The sequence below is a fragment of the Furipterus horrens genome, unplaced genomic scaffold (assembly GCF_987537825.1).
Source record: "Furipterus horrens unplaced genomic scaffold, mFurHor1.1.pri manual_scaffold_2, whole genome shotgun sequence".
In the NCBI taxonomy this organism is placed as follows: domain Eukaryota; kingdom Metazoa; phylum Chordata; class Mammalia; order Chiroptera; family Furipteridae; genus Furipterus; species Furipterus horrens.
Genome location: NW_028327172.1, coordinates 194,070,031 through 194,090,877, shown reverse-complemented (window position 1 = coordinate 194,090,877; position 20,847 = coordinate 194,070,031). Strand labels below are relative to the sequence as shown.

At 38.0% G+C, this 20,847-nt stretch overlaps 1 protein-coding gene across 1 annotated transcript in view; it reads left to right on the top strand.

Annotated features, from left to right (window-relative positions):
• LOC150020228 (WD repeat-containing protein 19) overlaps positions 1 to 20,847 on the top strand; it is a 71,869-nt gene that overhangs the window by 5,147 nt on the left and 45,875 nt on the right. The window contains exons 5-12 of the mRNA XM_090266980.1: positions 3,930 to 4,045; positions 7,742 to 7,857; positions 11,285 to 11,362; positions 13,026 to 13,138; positions 13,413 to 13,586; positions 19,848 to 19,918; positions 20,370 to 20,542; positions 20,629 to 20,743. Of these exons, the coding sequence (XP_090123106.1) occupies positions 3,930 to 4,045; positions 7,742 to 7,857; positions 11,285 to 11,362; positions 13,026 to 13,138; positions 13,413 to 13,586; positions 19,848 to 19,918; positions 20,370 to 20,542; positions 20,629 to 20,743 (956 nt within the window). The remainder of the gene's footprint in view (positions 1 to 3,929; positions 4,046 to 7,741; positions 7,858 to 11,284; positions 11,363 to 13,025; positions 13,139 to 13,412; positions 13,587 to 19,847; positions 19,919 to 20,369; positions 20,543 to 20,628; positions 20,744 to 20,847) is intronic.

Here is a 20,847-nt window from a genome sequence, read left to right as displayed (position 1 = left end):
GCCAGAGAAGAGCATACTCCCGTGCTCCCATTACAACACCAGTGTCCAAGCAGTTCCTCAAAAGGTCTCTGAGTAGGCAGGACCATGGAATTGATAATTCCACCAAGTGAGGAGTGGGATGAGGTTGGGCAATTCTCAAGTGGAAAAAATCAAGCAGACAATAAATTTCAGATCTCTGCTAAAATAGAAGCCATTTCCATTTTCCCATTGGAAAAGAAAAACTTGTCAGTATTTACACCTTAAGTTTTGCAATTTTTACCAAGTTTCTTAACCTCTCTCTAGACTTCAATTTATTCATCTATATTAAGTGGGTATAAAAGTAATATCTGCCTCCTGGCATCATGTGGCCCACAGGTGGACAGGAAGAGATCCCACACATACCATAATATTAGTCTCTATGCTCCCAGTTTATTTTCCAAGGAATAACAACCCAGAGGAAGCAAGGTGTCCATGCAGAACAGGACCAAATGTAATCTTAGCACTGTTTCCCTTGACCCACCAAAGTGGTACACAGGGCAAGCACCCACAGAAGATATTGTCTGCCCAACATAAGGTCTAAGAACCTTCATTCCTTGTTCTGTCCTTTTACACTTTGGATATACATCCCTTTTCCGAAAGAGTTTACATGTTCTTTGTGCTTCCATTTAAGAGGATGTTTATAAATATCAAGTGCTAGTTCTTTAACCAAGTTCAGTATCAGTGAGGACACATCCTCACGTAGAAAAAAATGTGTAATTGATCCCAGGTATTTTTCTAACTGATGTAGCCCTCTGCCTCCTGCTGCCTGGCTTACCACAGATTAATTTCCTCACATTGTTTTAGGGTTGTTGTGATGTTTGATTTCATGGCATAGCCAGGCATTAAAATAAGAACTGAGTGAATGGTAGATGTTATTGTGATTACCATTAAGGTAAAATTTGGGGTGTTTTACTATTGATATTAATATTTAATGCCTAAAGGACTTTTGTATATACAAAACTATACTCACTATTTGTTTTTTATTTAATGGTCAATCTGTTACACTAACAGATTTTCTTAAATATATTTTGCAAACTTAATTACATTTCCCTCAAACAACTTATATTCTGTTTACAAATTCAATCAGAATTGATTCTTTTGAGCATTTCAAACAATATAAATAGTACACAAAACGGTCTCAAATATAATTATTACAAAACTTAACTACAGTGCCACTTAACTATCTGAAATTATTATGTTAATACAGTGGGTTGAATTTACAGTATTTTCTTTTTACTAGATGAATTTTTATACCTTCTTAGGATTATAGTGGTACTTACCCTGATTCAACCTAAGCTTACAACTATTATGTACTAGGGATACAGCAATCTTTCCAGAGAAAACTCTAAAATACAACATCTGGTTCATGAACCAGTTAATTCTGGTTGGATCACGGGACATGGTTTCTTCTCCCAAGGCCATTTTGACCTGCGCACCAGGCATCCTACTCAGCCTTGTTTCTAATTAATCTTCAGTTGTCATAGCGCAGGGCCTTTTTAAGCCTGGGCCCTTCACATAGGATGCACCTCTTCTTTTTTTGTATCCAGGTGCATTTCCCTAGAATAATATATTCTCTAAGTTTGCTTGGCCAAGAAATACATATGATTTTAATGCATACACATCGACCTGATTTGTTAGCATTATTGGAAACTTATGTATGCCTTAGTCTCTTAATTGTAATTTGTAGGGCCTTCTAGAGGCCTTATCTCCTAAGAGAAGAAATGGAGTCTGTTGTGTTAGCAATTTTGAGGACATTTGGTTACCTGATCTTTTTGGAATACATTGTTTAACTCACCTTCTAGTGGGTTGTGGTGTGACTGTTAGTAATAATAAACTATTGGATGGACTCATGTTACACTACTCTTGCTATATGTGACCGCATTGCTGATCAGACGTTCTTGTCATACCGTTCCTCTTCTCTCTGGTACCGTTTAGCCATTCACACTTCTTTTTGCTCATGTTTTCTAAGAAGCAGACTTCAAAACCAGTTTAAATGTATGAGATTTATTACAGGAAATGCCTGTGAGGAAACCCAGAGTGGGGAGGAAGAGGTTAGAACAGTCATCAGACCACGGTACATGTTCAGACCCATGTGAAGGAGTGAAGGAAGGAAAGAAGGTCAGGTAGAAACTTCTTAAACTGCACCCTACTTCTAAGAAAGTTCAGCTAGGCCTGTGGAGAGATTTTAAGCTAGAGCTACCCATGAAAGGAATCCTGTGTCTCCCAGGAACAGGCCTCAGCAATATCCCTGCCAGGCTCAGTCATTGTCCGGGAGCAGCCCGTTGGAAGGCATGGCCCCAGCACACTGAGGTGGTGGATTCCAGTTCCTACCAGCTGGGGCCGTGATCAATTCACTTTTGTAGTTGGAGATCTGAGAGGCATATTCTCATGGCTGACACACCTATTTAAACAAATAGAGAAAAATGCATATTTATCTTTTTTTTTAAATTTTATCGATAGATTTTAGAGAGAAAGGAAGAGAGAGAGAGACAGAAACATTGACTTATTGTTCCACTTATTTATGTATTCACTGGTTGATTCTTGTATGTGACCTGACCAGGGATCAATTTCCCAACCTGGGTGTGTTGGGATAATTCTCTAACCAATTGAGCTACCTGGCCAGGACTCATATTTATCTTTTATAATATATACTTAGTAGAAGACACCTAATATCTTGATATGTAATATTTCCTTATAACAAATTTTAAACTAAACATTTTATTATATTCATCTATTAATATAACTAACTTCTCATATACTTTCAGTGAATTTTTGTCTTCCAAATATGATCGTGGTTTTATGGCCTTTCACAAACTCAACTTGTTTGAATTAAATATGTAATTTTTAACGATCAAATTCTCCTTAGCCAGACAAAGCTCCTTTAAGCTTATGCTTTTGCCCTTTTATCACTGCCCTCAACTTACTTGCAGTGTTGCTTTCTGAAAAGAGTCTTATGATTGGTGGTTCTCAGAGCTTAGCTGCATCCAAATCACCTGGGAAGCTTATTAAAACGCAGATAGCTGGGCCCTGGCAAGGTGGCTCAGTTGGTTGGCATATCATCCCATCCATACACCAAATAGGTTGTGGGTTTGATCACCAGTCATGGTGAGAATGGGAGGCAAGCAATTGATGTTTCTCTCTCCTCCCCACTTCCTCTCTCTCTAAAAAATCAATAAGCATATCCTCAGGTGAGAATTTTTTTTAAATGCAGATAGCTGGACACCATCCCCCAGAGTTTCTCATTCACTCGGACTGGGGTGGATTCTGAGAACTGGCATTTCTAAAACTCCCACGTAATGCTGCTGGTCTGGGATTACATTTTTAGAACCAGTTTTCTAGATCCATTGTGATTTCATGCCTTAATATATAGAATCAGGAATCCTGATTGCCTTTAGTAGGGAATTATATTGTGTGAGTCCTACAATGCACATAAGAACTGGTAGTAGGCAGATTGCTTTTGACTTCCTTTTGATCTACTAGTAATAGTGACAGAGCTGGAAAAAAATATATTCTTAATGAATTCCCAAATATTTTTCCAATTTAATATATCATGTTATTGGATCCTACTTTTTTTAAAGCACAGGCTGTCATTATCCATTAAGATTCTTACCACATTTAGAGTTACAACTGTCATTAGCAGACGAATTAATAACCATTCCATCATGTCATCTCATGAAACTTGAGGTTCCGTTATGACTGAATTGAAGTCTATATTCATTATACATCTGTATCTCAAGTCTAACTGACTATACTATGTCTTTAGTATTTAGTCTTTGTATAAAGCAATAAGTTGTAACTTTTTACTTCGGCTTCTAAATAGATATTAAAATTATTTATGAAGTACTTCTTAAAAGGACGATTTAGAGGTTATGATTATGAATTGTTCAGTAATTTATATCTTAATGTTACAGGGATCAAATGTCTTTTCTTCTTTGGTCAAAAATTGGAAGTGTCCTGGCTGTTGGAAGTGTTAAAGGAAATTTGCTTATTTATAATCATCAGACATCTCGAAAAATTCCTGTTCTTGGTAGGTTATGGTTGAAAACACTGCTAAATATTTGAGAGGATTTACATAAATGTAAATTTTACTGCCTCTGGTTTTCCTGATATTGCAAGGGAACTTTTGCGGTATTAAGACCCCTGGTCAAGCCTAGCATATAGCTAAACTAGAAGATTCTTCTTCACCACCCACTAAGAATTTCCCAGGCTACACAGAATAGTTGCTCTAAGGTCAAGGTCAGCCTTTGTCTTTGGACACCAGTACATTAATGACATGGCTTCTCTCTGTCCCTCCCTCACCTAGTTTGTACCTCTGGACATGGAATAGCTCATATGTGTATCAACACATTGTAGGTGGATGAAAACATTTGGTGACCGCTTGGACAGAGTATATCCAGGTTCCTAATTCTGACCCCTCATTCTCTCCAAACACCAGTTTACTCCAGCTGTGGACTGTGAGTTATATTTGCCTCAGGGTATACGACCAGAAGGTGTTTGTTCCTTGTTTGGCCATCTTGGCTCTTCAGTCTCTGGTTCTCTCACCCCTGGTCACTTAGCATCTGTCCTCTGAATACACCAGAGGAAACAGTATCGATTCTTTTCAATTACTGTAACATCATGCTGGTGAATGGTGAAACCAGTGGCTAAATTACATCCACACAGCCAGAAACCGTATAATTTACTGCTAATGAAGGAATTAAACTCTGGAGAAAAGAATACCCACAGACTACCTGAGGAAGTCCCTTTCATTTAAGGATTCTTGGTCATTTTAAATTATCTTCACATATATGTATATCTATAATAATATTTTTAATGCTACAGCTAAGCAGTAATTTCACCGATTCATTTGAAAATTAGACTAAAAAATTTTGAGTTACAAAATATCAACTTTCATCATATAAATTAGCTGATTTGACTTCAGTTAGGCGTTTTCTGTGTCCCACTTCATCTGCAGGTGTGTCCTACAAGTTATTTTGACACTTGAAGTTAAGAAAATAGTTTGTCAGTGCCCTGACTGCTGTGGTTCAGTGTGTAGGGCATCATCCCACAAACTGATAGGTCACCAGTTCAATTCCCGATCGGGGCACATGACTGGGTTGTGAACCAGATCCCCGGTTACGGGCATGGGAGAGGCAGCTGATCAATGTTTCTCTTATGCATCAATGTTCCTCTCCCTCTCTTTCGCCCTCCCTTCCCCTCTCTCTGAAAATAAATAAAATCTTTTTTAAAATTTATAAGAAAATAATTTGTCAAAGCATGATTATTTTGTATCAGGTATTTGTCATACACACATGATTTTATATGTGATCTTTGTATTTAATATGAATATTGATTCTGCTCTCAGACTTATTTATGAACTGTAAAATGGGTCTGAAAAGATTCAGGTTAATTACATATCTTAGGTTAAATATATAGCTGTCTCTTGCAGAGCCGGTTGTGATTTGAGTCTCTGCTGTTTTCCTTTTCAATAACTTATTTTCCTAAAACCTAGCCATTCCATTTTAGATACCTACTACATGGTAGCATGATCTGTCAGTGTTTACAGTAACTAAATACCTGTTCCCTTTTATTTATCTTGCACTGATTTGTTCCCTTGAACTAGACCAGGTATAGGCAGTTCTCACTTTGCATAGTTCTCATACACGTGAATTTCATTTACTATAGTTTAACTGTTACCAGTCTCCCAATGACATGGTTCAAACTTCAGTTACCTTAGTATATTAACTATGAGTTAATCTTCATTAAATGAGTTTGATACTTGTAAAGTACCCAGAACACTATAAGTAAGCACACAAAATGTGTTAACTATTATTACTGATGTTAAGTTTAATCTGAATTCTGAGCACTGGAAGCAAAAGGGTCTTGAGGTATATAGGAAGGAGAAAGAAGAGATAGTCTTCTCTTTTTCTTGATATAGAAGGAAGTTTGTCTTTGACATTTTCCACCTCTCTTCACGTACTCCTTTTTCCCTTCCTAATACCTGTCTCTTTGGATGCCCAGTTCCAGTGTAGCACGCAGGCCCACTCATCTGTGACCAACAAAATACCCTGTATCTCTGTCTCTTTCCTGAATGTTCCCTTTACTTTTGCACTGTAGTCTCTTGATTTGAAATACCGTGTATTTTCCTGACGACTCCCCTATTTATCTCTTCCAAACTCTAGACTCATATCCTAATGCTTACTCAACATCTTTGATGAGAGGTCAGATAAACACTTCAGATTTTAATATCTCCAAAACTGTTTTTACATACAGCTTTTCCTCTCATCATTGATGATATTTCATCCTTTTACATCTTCAGGCCAGACCTTAGCATCATCCTTGGCTTTTCTCTTTCTCACACCCTCCATATCTAATCTGCCAGAAAATCTTGTGCAATCCACCTTCAAATATCCCCAGAATCAAACCTCTTAGCACATCATGGTGTGGGCCTCAAACATCTGCCACCTGAATTTCTACAATCTCATGACTGGTCTCCGTGCATCATCTCTTGCCCATCTATAGAATATTCTCACCATATGGTCCAGAGTGAGCCTTCTGCTCAGAACTCTCCAGTCATTTTCCATCTCACCCGGTGTCAAACCGAAGTCCTCACAATGGCCAGCCAAGCCCTGTGTAACCTGGTTTCTGCAGGGTGTCTGAAACCACCCCGTACTCTTCTCTCCTTCCTTCCCCTTCTCCAGCCCCATTGTCCTCTAACGCACCAGGCAAACTCCTGCCTCGGGGTCCACTCAATGACTGTTTATTTAGCATATTCTTTCTGCATAGACACTGTATTAGATTCTATATGGGGTACAAAGAATAAAATAAACATGGTCTCTTCTCAATAACAGCTAAAATATCTAACACGTCTGTAGCACTTCTTACATGCCTTGACACACTTCCAAGTGCTTTAACTCATTTGATCCTCAGCCCTATGAGATAGCTCCTACCATTATACCCAGTTTGTGGGTGGTGTGACTAGGAATAGAGAAAGGTTAAGTAGCTTACCCAAGGTTTTCCATTAAGTGACGAGCCTCTTATTCAAATATAGGCAGTCTGCCTCCAGAATCTACACTTAATTAACCTTGGGACTTGAGTATTTGTCTATTCCATCCAGGACTTTCAATAAATGCCCACAATGTCAAGCATGTGATTTTTCCACTGGCTAAGAAGGCTCAATAAAAAAAAAAAAAAAAATCCTCACATTAGTGGTTATTTAATATCACTGTAGCTTAGTGGCTTAATTCTTAACAGAAGTCTCACTAAGGTGCGTGCATATTTGTACCTCAGTATTATCATGAACCACTGGGTTCTTTAGCTGTATATGCATGGTCCAAGCTCTGAATGTTGAGTGACCGACCACACCACGAAGGTGGGTATCCTAACAACAACTTCAGTGCTTTGGGATTTACTTCTCTTGAGACATTATCATTACAGGTTTGGTGAAATGGTAAATAAACTTGTCAAGGAGTAGAATATCTTTTTATTTTAGAGCCTATGCTCATATCCACATAAAAACTTGGAAAACATTATAACCCTCATATACCATTATCTAGACTTACAACTTGGTAATAAACTGTTTTAAGTAAGATTTCTTAGACACTAACTGATTCGATGGTATATTAAATGCCTTGTCAAATTTCCATGGTGTATTACCTAGACTTTCAGATTGACATTACAGATTTTTTAATTTTTTTCTTTTTGAGAAATCCATGTGTTTGTACAAAAATAATCTCTTTTTCAGGAAAACATACTAAAAGAATCACATGTGGATGTTGGAATGCAGAAAATCTGCTTGCTTTAGGTGGCGAAGATAAAATGATTACAGTTAGTAATCAGGAAGGTGACACAATAAGACAGGTAATACTGTAACATCTCTGTGGACGGATATATTCAAATTTTTACCTAAAATAAAGTTTGTCTAGCAAGCTAATCTATAAAATTGTTAAATCTCTATGTGAGATATGTATACAATATATTCTAAACATCAAAAACTTTATATGTTAGTATATTTTTCTGTAATATGACTACCTTATCTAAATCTCCTTCTTTGTATGTTTCCCATTGTTGAGTATTAGTATGGATTGTCAACTCTGGTTAATCAGACAGTATATTTGTGAAATAACTATTTTATATATGTATATTTATAATATAAATGTTAATAACTAGGCTCAGATTCATGTCTGCCTAATTCTACAGCCCATACCTTTAAGTGACGTGTTAAATTATTTCTAGACTAACCCTAATTACATGTAATTTTAGGATTAAATTTTACTGCTGTTCAAATTTCCCATTTGATTAGATCTTCAGTGGCTCCTCCTTTAAGGAATTTGTGTGACCAATAGCTATATAATCTAACCAATGGGAACATTTCACTTTAAACTACTTGGCTTATGATTTAATATGGCTAGAGCAGTATGAACTAACACATTTTTAAAAATAACTGCTAGGTACATGACACTGTGCAATATGCTTTAGAAAAAATATGAGCTACAACCCTGTATTAGTTATCCCTGTATAAGAAACTACTGTCAAAATTAAGCAGTTTCAGTCAATAAACATTTATTGCTTCACAGTTTTTGTGGGTAAGGAATGTAGATGCAGCTGAACCAGTGCTTCTGCCTTAAGGTCTCATATTTCCATCAGTCAAGGCTGCAATCTCATTCTGAAGGCTTGACTGGGGAAAAATCTGTTTCCGAGCTCACTCATGTGGTTGTTGACAGTTTAAGTCCTTATGAGTTGTTAAGCTCAGTTCCTCTCTGGCTATTTAGTGACTGGAAACCTGCCTCATTTTCTTGCCACGTGGATCACTCCATATAGTGCCTTGCAACATAGCTGCGGGAGAAACGATGCTAGCAGGCATTCAAGGCTTACACCACAGTCTCTTCACAAGTAACCTGATGGCAAAATCATTTTTGCCATATTCTTTTCTCTGGAAGTGAATCACTAGACCCAGCCCCACACTCACGAGGGCAGGGAAGGGGATTAAACAAAGGCATAAAAACCAGGAGGTGTGAGGATCACTGAGGACCATCTTAGATGAAACTAATCATGATAAAACACACATAGCCTCATGCGATTGCCAAATTTTGTCGTAGAGCTTACAAGTCCTATCACATTTATGAGATGGAGGAGATCGATGAAAGTTGTATTTGTGGATAGTTAGAAGACAGAAGGTAATCTCAGTCAGGGTATAGGCTAACCTATTGTAACAGAGAGACGCAAAACTACAAGGGGTCTAAGAATAAGGTAGTTTGGGTGGGTTTTTTCCCTCTTTTTCTCATGTAGCAGAGAGAGTAGGCACATCATCCATGTATCCCTGACTCAAAAGGTTGTACAGAGTCCCTTGTTTTTTTCCTCTATTGCTCTGCCATTGTCAAGGGTATTTTGCCCTCATCTGCATGATTATAACTAGCTTACCCACACCACATCTAAATTTCAGCCCAGGTAAGGGAGAAAGAGCAGTAGAGTGCAAGAAATTTGTGAAGGACCTGATCTGGAAGACGTATTCATTGTTTCCATTCACAGTATATGAGTAGAACTTAGTCATATGGTCACACCTCACTGCTGCCAGGGAAACCGCCAAGTTTAGTCTGCCTACGTGACCAGGTGTCTTTCAACGCAAGCAAAACAGCACGAACCAAGATAAGAGGAAAAATGTATAGCTTGTTTATGGCTTGCTCGGAATTGGCTTGGGTGAAGGTATGGGCTTTGAGAATTTACAGGAAATCAGGCTGAAGAAGAAAGTCTATTTCCATATCTGGAGAGTTTTGAAAGTTAAGCTGAAGTCAATAACTCAACCATGCTGGATAGAACCATAGCATTATTAAAGTGGTTCTTAGGGAAGATTAATCTGGCATTATTGAAAAAAATATTTGCTAAAGAAATTTTGTAATTTTGATTATTCTATTTTGGGGCTAATTAGAATAATAGATACATAGTTCAAATGCTTGAGCTCCCTGCCCTGGTATCCATATTAGAATCATTAGTAGACACTGGCATTTTTTTTTTCCCACTGAATCAAGACATGGCCTTACGATATTTTTCCATATAACATCCCAGGAAGCCACTACCATTTAGCTGTTATTTACATATAAGAGAATTATTTCCCATTTCTGGTTGCTAAGAAGTGTACTTCCAGAATTTGACGTATTAAGATCATTTGGTAAGCAAAATATACATCAAAAGTATTGCTTTATTTGGTATGGTCTTTGAGTGGCTTTGACTTTTGACTATTCTGTAGGTCACTGTAGTGTTACCTGTGTAGATTTGTTTTTATTTATCCTGCTGAGGACTGTCTTGCTTCCCAAATGTAAAGATTGCTGTCTTTCATCAACTCTGCAAGATTCTTAGCCATTATCTCATTGAATATTACCTCTTGCCCTTTCTATTCTGTCCTTCTGGAATGTCTGCTAGATATATATTGGACCTTCTCATATCTCTTTAATTCTCTTACAGTTTTTGTCATTCGTGTAACCTGGATAATTTCCTCAAATCAGTTTACTTATTTTCTTCTTCAAATTCCTCTGCTCTTCTGTCTATCCCATTGAGTTTTTGTTTTATGACTATACTTTTTATTATTGGAAAGTACTTTGTAGTTGTTGTAGAAATCTGTCTGGATGTTTTTTAAGTCTTTTCTCATACTTATGAGTCCTTTTATGTCTTTAGTCATTTTTAAAGTATTTTATGATCTCTCTCTCAGATAATTCTGTTATTTTTAGGCCTTCTAACATTTGCTTTTGATGCACTGTTTCTTTGTGAGTTTTCTCATTTTGAATTGTGAGCTCGTATTCAGCAGGGCTTAGCTGTGGACATTTTTTTCAGGGTTGAAAGAGGCTTTGGATTTGTTTTTGCTAAACACTGCAGGGAGTTTCTAGACCACTCAAAGTATTCATACCATAGTGAGGATAGGAGGTAAAGTCTTTGATTTGAACTTTTTCAACTTTTTTCTGACCCAAAGCTGAGCCCAAGTCGAAAGACTTCTTTACTGTCTCCTTTTACCAGCTGCTTTGTGTAGCTGCAGCATCGGTTTCTACTCGCACTTTGGTTTTTAGTTTGATCTTTACTTACGTCCCTGGAAATTTTCCTTCCCTTCTTTCAGGCTTATCTATGCATTTAATGAGCTATCCATTGTGTGTCATCCAGGATTTCTAGATATTTGTAAAAGTGGGAATTTCACGTTATTAGTCCAACATATAACAGAAATTAAAGCGAGGTACCTGTTTATTATTCAGAGTGACTTTGAATGTTGGGTTTATTTGTGGTGATAATATTTTCATTCCTACAGTCACCGGTGAGATCAGAGCCTAGCAACATGCAGTTTTCCATGATGACCGATGACCGAACCTATGCTGCTGAAAACACAGTGAGAATTAAAATCAAATTTATGCCCAGATTATTTTAATAATTTTGTAGACTGTACTCTCTCCTTTTCTTGGGTGGTTCGGAATCTATAGTGATTAATAAATTATGGTCTGTCACTTATTAAACCAGTGTAGGACTAGAAGTTGTTTTCCTGCTGCTGGCTACTTCGTATTACAGCAAAGAAGACATCTTCCTGTTGCAGTTAGTGTTGCTAGTAGGGGTACCTTTATAAACAGACATTGATTTCTGTATAACTTTTTTATTTTCATTATCAGATGTGACCAGAGCTCTGGAAATTGTAGCTGCTTTTTTTAATACCTAAGATGCATTTCTCTGCCATATTTTAACACCCTAAAATCTACAGCTTTTACAATCAATATGCCTATATTTAAGTGAAGTAATGTCTCTATTTCTTAAAAAGCTATTATTAAATTGCTAATGACTTATAATTGATAACTCTTAGAATCAATATTGGGTTGGCCAAAAAGTCCGTTTAGTTTTATTCCATAAAATAAAAGACACATTTTTATTCTTTCCAATAACTTTATTGATTTGGATATTTTGGGTATGTCAGCTATCTCCCACGTGGTATAACATTGATTATTCTAGTTAATATCTCTATTTGGTCACTATCAACTTCAACTGGTCTACCCAACCATAGAGCATTGCCCAGTGAGAAATCTCTAGCACAAAACTTTGCAAACTGCTTTTGAAACATTCAGTCAGTCACAGTACCTTCTCCATACACTGCTCAAATTTTTTGCATTTCAATTGTGTTATTACCTTTCTTGAAATAATAAAGCGTAATATGCCAAAAATGTTGACTATTTTCTTTCATCTTCAATATAAAAATGGCTACACAAAAATTCAAAAATTTTGATGTCTTTTTTTTAAATGCATGCTGATATGACAGCTGTTACAATACAATCTAACAAAATTGTTTCAAATGAAGTTCAAGACAACTAAGTGCTACTAGAGCCATCTTACAGAAAAAGACAAATGAACTTTTTAGTCATCCCAATATATCAAAGTGTTTCTCTTTATATATATATATATATATATATATATATATAAATCACTCTTAATGAGCTAAGTAATACACTCTTTTTTCTCCCCAGCACAATTACACCCTCCACTAAAAATTACAGTTAAGTATTGACTTGTGTGAATAACAGAGGGACACTTGTCTAATCACATTGACCAACAGGTGATGGAAAGAGTGATGATATAAAAAGCCAAGCTAGCATATCCACATGGGTGTGGACGTGTCATCCCAGATGGTTCAAAAGGAGAATGACCTTTTAGGATAGAAGACTCTATATTCTGAATATGAATTCAATTTTGATGAAACTGTTTCAGTCCTGTATTGCACAGTACTCTAATGAGAGATATAGAGAATTTAAAATAGCTATTCTACCTAGCTATTTTAGTGTACTTTAAAGGATGTACTAGATATGTATAAAGCCAAGGATTCTTCTCAGATTATAGGTTAGTAAATTGTATTATTTTAGTTATATTGTTCTCTTAGTAATTATAGCATTTAACACATCTAAATTTGACCTGTTTTCATGAATTAGGTTCACATATTTGAATTTGCTTATTGTTCTTTTCATGAAGTACTGAATAAGTCATTTAACAATCTCTTGGTTTTTTCCCCCCCGCAGATAAGCATGGTGGTTGGCAAGAAAACATTATTTCTTTTTCATCTCAATGACTCAGATAGCACAACTTATCTGGAATTTAAGCAGTGCTATGGCAACATTGTCTGCTATAGTTGGTATGTACAAACAGATCATTACAGAAAGATATCCATGAGTTTTCCCTTACTAATTATATTTAAATTTGCCTGTATCATTTTCACTTCTTTATGTAACATTTTCTGGATTACAGACTATGATTCAGTATGTGTAACTACCTATCATATGGTATCTGGCACATAGCCCTTGATGAAATATATTCTCTAGTTTCTTCGTTTTAAGGTACTTGCTTATATACTGTAATTTCCAATGATAGTTTCCCTTTTTACTGTATTATTGCCTTTGTTCCTATAGGTATGGGGATGGCTACATCATGATTGGTTTTTCACGTGGAACTTTTGTGGTAATTTCCACTCATATTCGAGAGATTGGCCAAGAGGTATTTCAAGCTCATGATCACAAAGATAGTCTAACCAGTATCGCAGTATCGCAGACCCTTAACAAAGCTGCTACATGTGGTGATAACTGGTAAGTTATATTTACAAATTCCCAGGAAAGCTTATATAAAATATAGTCAATAGATTCAACAAGACTTTTGTAGCCAATATGAATCTGTCGCCCCAGCTAGTATGGCTCATTGGATGGAACATCGTTCCATAAACGAAAGGTTTCAGGTTTGGTTCTGTCAGGACACATACCCAAGTTGCAGGTTCAATCCCTGGTCCAGGTGCATGTGATTGCCAGTCTGGCATCTACAGTCCCTGGTCAGCGCACAATGTCCCCAGTCTGCACACACTTATGGGAGGCAACCAACTGATGTTTCTCTCTCACATCAATGTTTCTTTCTCTCCCTTCTTTTCTTCCCCTTCCTCACTCCCCCTCTCTCTAAAAGTAATGGGAAAAAAAAAATGTCCTCAGGTGAGAATAAAAAAAAAAAGAATATGTCAACCATACTTTCTTGCTCTCTAAGAACATGTTTGCAATGAAAATTTCTAAGACTCCTTGCCCTTAACACTGATGGCAAAACCTAAAATACTTAATGTAAACTAAATATAAAACTTAAATGGAATATACTTGATAAGCACTTTTAAAAATAAAATAGGAAAGACTTCCAGCCAAGATGGAGGCTTAGACACACACACTGTGTCTCCCTCCACAACTAAGAAGAAACACAATTACCTCAAAACTAGAGACAACCAGAAAATCGAGCTTCATGGAAGTCCGACAAATGAAGATACAAAGAAGAAATACTCATCCAGACAGATAGGAGGGGCGGAGCCTGGGCGGAGAGGACACAGTGTGGTAGTGGCAGCAGCAGCAGCAGGCCAGCAGAAAGCACAGTCACATGTTTTAAAAAGTGGGGAGGAACACCTGGGGAGCTCTCCCAGGACCAGATCGGACTGCACAGCTCACGTCCCAGCGCCAGGGAAAATCGAGCCTCATTGCTTTTGACTGTGGAAACCAGTAGGGGTTGGGGCGGAGGAAGAAACTGCCAGTCTTTCAGCAGAGTCTGCTTGTTTAAAGGGCCCCACGGTCCTAGAACTTCCGCAGACCCACCCACCCTGGGAATGATGGTCAGGAGAACAACTAGAGGGGCGCCACTTCCTTATGGAAGTGGAAAAAGTGCTTGGAAAAGGGGTGAGTGCTGAGCAAGTAGCCTTGTTCCCTCAGACCCCTCCCCCACACACAGCGCCACAACGTGGTGAAACAGGTCTCCCTATACTGAAGAATACCTAAGGCTTTGACCCTTACAACATAACAGGTGTGACAGCTCTATCTAAGACACAGAGGCAAACAAACACAGGAGCCTGTAATGATGAGACAGAGAATTGTGGCCCAAAAGATGGAGTGGATCAAGGTTCCAATGGGAGAACTAAGCAACAAGGAGATATAGCGAACCTAACAGACAAGGAGTTAGCCAACCAAAATATGCAGAGTTCAAAACACTGGTGATAAAGATGCTCACAGGCTTGACAGACATGCTTAAGTATGGCAGATGTATAGGGGAAGAATTGAAGGCTATGTTAAATAAAACGAAGGGAAATCCACACAAAACCAGTGGTGACGGGAAGGAAACCGGGGTTCAAATCAATGATTTGGAACATAAGGAAGAAAAAAACAGTCAACCAGTACAGAATGAGGAAACAAGAATTGAAAAAAATGAGGAGAGGCTTAGGAACCTCTGGGACAACTTTAAATGTGCCAACATCTGAATCATAGAGGTGCCAGAAGGAGAAAAGGAAGAGCAAGAAGTCAAAAGCTTATGTGAAAAAATAATGAAGGAAAATTTCCCAAATTTGTCAAAGGAAATAGACATACAAGTCCAGGAAGCACGGAGAGTCCCAAAGAAGCTAGACCCAAAGAGGACCACACCAAGACACATCATCATTAAAATGCCAAAGGTTAAAGATAAAGAGCGAATCTTAAAAGCTACAAGCAAAAAGCAGAGAGTTATCTACAAAGGGGTGTCTATAAGACTAAGGGGGGTGCGATTCCTAGACGGAAGGGAGGTACTGGGCAGCGGGGAGCAAAGGGTAAAAAATTGGAACAACTGTAACAACATAATAAAATGTACTTAAAAAAATAAAAATAAAATAGGTGACTTCTAGTCAAGATGGAGGCATAGGTAGGCACACTTGCATCCTTGTACAACCACTAAAAGAATTACAACTAAATCTCAAAACAAATAACACCCAAAACTTTCAGAAAATTGAACTGTATAGTCCGACAACCAAGGATTTAAAGAAGCCACATTCATTCAAGTGGGTAGGAGGGCAGAGATGTGGAAACATGACAGAAGGACGAAGAGATGCAGTGTGGCATGGAGAGGCAGTGGCAGCAGCAGAACAGGCATGGGAGACCCCACATTCATGTGTGGTGAATAAAAATTGAATACCTTGGGAGTGAGTGATCTCAGTCCCAGGTCAGACTGCACAGCCCAGGGTTCTAGCACCTGGAACATAAATCCTCATAACCTCTAGCTGTAAAAACCAGTGGGAGTTGGGACAGTGGGAGAAACTGCTGGATTTTCAGGAAACTTTGCTTATAGGACCTGCATTGTCTTAAAAGGGATGTGAGCCTACCCACTCTGGGATTCAACACCATGGCAACATGTGGAAGGGCGCCAGTCACATATGGGGAATGAGTGAAGTGACCGGAAATGGGGCAAGTAATGGGCAAACCCAGGTAGCCCAGCAGCAGCACAGTCCCCTCTCTGAGCCCTCCCTGCAATGCAGAGCCACAAAGTGATGAAACAGTTGCCCCACCCTGGCTTTGCCCCACACATCATACCAGTGCCTTTTATAGGGAGTCAAAGCAGCTCTACCTAATACACAGAAACAACACATGGAGGCTGCCAAGTTGAGGACACAAAGAAACATGGCCCAAATGAAAGAACAGGACAAAACCCTTAAAAAAAAGAGCTGAATGAAATGGAGGTAACCAACCATAATATGCAGAATTTAAACACTGGTGATCAGGATGCACAAAGAACTCACTGAGTACGGTAACAACATAAAGGAAGAAATAAAGGTCACACTAAGTGAAATAAAGAAAAATATACAGGGAACCAACACTGAAGGGAAGGAAGCCAGAATTCAAATCAATGATTTGGAACACAGGAAGAAATAAGCATTCCTACCAGAACAGCAAGAAGAAACAAGAATTCAAAAAAACAAGGATAGTACAAAAAGACTCTGGGACATCTTCAAAAGTGCCAACATCTGAATCATAGGGATGCCAGAAGAAGAGGAAGGGCAAGAAATTGAAAACGTATTTGAAAAAATAATGAAGGAAAACTTCCCTAATTTGGCGAAGGAAATAGACATACAAGTCCAGGAAGCACAGAGTCCCAAACAATCTAGACCCAAAGAGGACCACACCAAGACACATCATAACTAAAATGCCAAAGGCTGAAGATAAAGAGAGAATCTTAAGAGCAGCAAGAGAAAAACAGAGAGTTACCTACAAAGGAGTTCCAATAAGACTATCAGCTGATTTCTCAAAAGAAACTGCAGGCAAGAAGGGACTGGCAAAAAGTATTCAAAGTGATGAAAAGCAAGGATCTACAACCAAGATTACTCTATCCAGCAAAGCTATCATTTAGAGTGCAAGGACTGATAAAGTGCCTCCCGGACAAGATAAAGCTAAAGAAGTTTATCATCACCAAGCCATTATTATATGAAATGTCAAAGGGACTTATTTAAGAAAAAGAAGATCAAAACTATGAGCATTAAAAAGGCAACAAATTCACAACTATCAACTATTGAATTTAAAAAAATAAAGTAGGCAAACAACCAGAACAGGAACAGAATCATAGGTATGGAGATCATTTGGAGGATTATCAGTGGCACAGGGGAAGGGAGAAAATGGAAATGGTGCAGGGATTAAGAAGCATAATTGGTAGGTACAAAATAGACAGGGGGATGTTAAGAATAGCATAGGAAATGGAGACGCCAAAAAACTTATATGAATGACCCATGGACATCAACTAAGGGGTGGGGGGGATTGGTGAAGGGAAAGGGGGTTACTGGGTGGAAGGTGGGCAAGGGGGGAAATTGGGACAACTGTAATAACATAATCAATAAAATATACTTAAAAATAAAATAATAAAATAGGCAGTCCTGGGTAATGGAGTAAGCATATTCCACCCCGTCTCTCACTGAATACAGCTATAAAACCTGTACAGAATGCATAGAACAGCTATTTAAGGACTCTGAAAAGTAAATAGTAGCAGGCAGAATGACTAAGAATACCAGAATTTGAAGTGCGACAACTAGTGTTGAGTCTCCCATTTGTCTCCCAGTCTCAGGATTCAAGGCAGCCTGAAATCCAGAACTGTGCACCAGAGCATAGACAGAGGAGCTCTGAGAGAACCTCTCTAGTTCTGGCTCAAGTGGCAGGAAAGAGAACTCCTAACACTCAGAGAGAGGTGGGGAGATCCATCAGTTTTCTCTCTTGTTCTTTGTTCTCTCGTGCCCTAGCAACCAAGCAATCTCACCATGGCAGCGGGAACCATGGCAATGTTTGCAAGGACCCACAGGCACCTAAAACTCAGATAGAGGGTAACCTTCCTCTAATTGGGGGAGCTATGGTGCCCAAAAGGCAGGACAAGCTCCTGTTGCTTTGTTTTCTCTCTGTCCTCTCCATGCTTGGCCACAGGCACTGGTGCAGTTGTGGGAAATACAAGGCAAAACATGGTAACTAGAGCCCCAGGTTCCAGCTGGAGAACCAAAAAGGGAAGCCCCAGGAAGCTGAAAAATACCAGGTAGATCCCAGAGAGAAAGGAGCTCTGGAAAGTAGCCCTATAAAGGTATTTATGAACTCCCAGATTTACCCCTAAGCTGTGTATATGTATCTCACCCTAAACACATACCAAAGACTTTGAGAACTGAACTAAGGGATAGGTCATAGCCCAGGTTCTATACTGGCCACTGAGTGACCACATAGGGCCACATCCAAATACCACCACAAAGGCTTTGAAAATGGAACTGACATTGAAACCATAACCCACAGAAGGCTGGTTGAAATTTGCGGCCTTAACCCATCTGGGTTGATTGCCTGCTTTAATAATAATAAACATTCTCCTTGGGATTTAAGCAAGACAGACAGCCTCATAACATAATATTCAAAATGTCCAGAATATAACCCAAATTACTTGACATACAAAGAATCAGGAAAATTTCAACTCACTGTGAAAAGGCAATCAAAAGAAGCCAAGGCCAAGAGGATAAAGACGGCAGCTATTATAAAAATGCTTTTAGAGGTAGAGACTAGCATTCTCCAAACAAATGGAAACAGTTTCAGAAAAGAAATAGAACCTATACAGAAGAACCAAATGGAAATTTAAGAACTGAAATATACAATTAATAGCAGAATGGAGATCACAGAGTAGAGAGTCAGTGAGCTCGAAGATAGACAAGTAGAAATATTCAATCTCAACACAGAGAAAAAGATTGGAAAAAAATGAACAGAGCCTCAGGGACTGAAATAATGCCAAAAGGTATAATGTTTGTGTCATAAAAGTCTTAGAAATAATGGCTGGAAACTTTTCACATTTGGCAAAAGACATAAACCTACATATTACAGAAGCTCAGAAAATCTCCAAAACGATAAATCCAAAAGGAATCTGGTCCCAGATACATCATAAACAAACTGCTAAAAACCAGGACAAAGAAAAAGCCTTGAAAGCAGCCAGGGAGCAACATTTTGAATGACTGGATTTCTCATATTAAACCACAGAGGACAGAAGGAAGTGTCACATTCTTAAAGTGCCAAAGGAAGAGAACTATAAACTGAAATTCTGTATCGAGTGAAAATATCCATCAGTAATAAAGGAATAAAAACATTCCCAGATGAAGAGAATTTATTGCTAGCAGACCGGCTCTAAAACAATTGCTGAAGAAAGTTCTTTAGACAGAAGAGAACAGATGACAGAATTTGAGGCTCTCAAATTTCCTTCTGTCAAAAAAGAGCAATAGAAATGGTAAAGAGCCTGGGTAAATATAATGGGCTATTTTTAAGTTTTGAGATCCTTAATGTATATGTGGCCACTGAAAGGAAGAATTATAATATTCTCTGATAGTGTGTTCATTGCATGAAGATGCAATATATAAGAACTACAATATAGAGGGGAGAGTTCTTATATGTGCAATTTCTATATTCTGCTTGAAGGTAGTCTAAATGTTTATTATAAATAGAGAAATTAAGTATGTATAGCTTATAATTGTGAACAAAAACAATTTTACTTGAAGCTCATGTTTAATTTTGTTTTTTATTTTTGTTTTTTAGCATTAAAATCCATGACTTGGCAGAATTAAAAGACATGTATGCTATAATCAACCTAGATGATGAAATTAAAGGTACTGATTTTTCTGAAGTAGACATTTTATCATCCCAATTACAGAGTAGTGTGTTTGTTATTGTATGGTTTACATCTTTTGTAGGAGGAATACTATTAACACCCATCACTAGAGTTTCCTAAAATAGCCTCCTTATTTTAGTAATTATGTTGAGTCATACTCCTTGACTAGAAGTTCACTTTGATCCAAAGACATAGTGAATTTTATCCCAATTACAATGATAAAATCTAAGTTCTGATACACATTCCCTTTAAGTCAGTATTGAACAAATTAGTGCTTATGTTCATATGTCAACCCATGGTGAATTTCCTAGTCTAAATAAAGACTCTTTACACTTAAAAAATTTTGGAGATTTTTATGCCTCTGGTAGCATAAGGGAAAATAATTTGCTTGTTTATCTGCAACAGTGTATTTGTTTTTTAATAATCCTTTGTTTTGTAAATTATTTCAGGGTTGGGTACCTTGTCCTGGACAGATGATGGCCAGTTGCTGGCACTGTCTACCCAAAGGGGCTCCCTCCACGTCTTCCTGACCAAGCTTCCCATACTTGGGGATGCCTGCAGCACAAGGGTTGCGTACCTGACCTCCCTTCTTGAAGTCACCGTAGCCAACCCTGTTGAAGGAGTATGAAAATTGTGTTACTTTTATTTTATTAATAAACTCAAAGTCGTTTTAGCAGTTGGTTTACTAGTAACTTTTCTATATTATAGGAGCTGCCGATCACAGTTTCTGTTGACGTGGAACCCACCTTTGTAGCAGTAGGACTTTATCACCTGGCTGTGGGAATGAATAATCGAGCTTGGTTTTATGTCCTGGGAGAGAATGGCAAGTCTAAATCCAGTTGTTTTCTTACCTAGCATATAATTTCTTATCTTATTTGGGAAGCACTTGTTCTCAAACTCTGGGTCATGTGCCATATACTTCAAAAG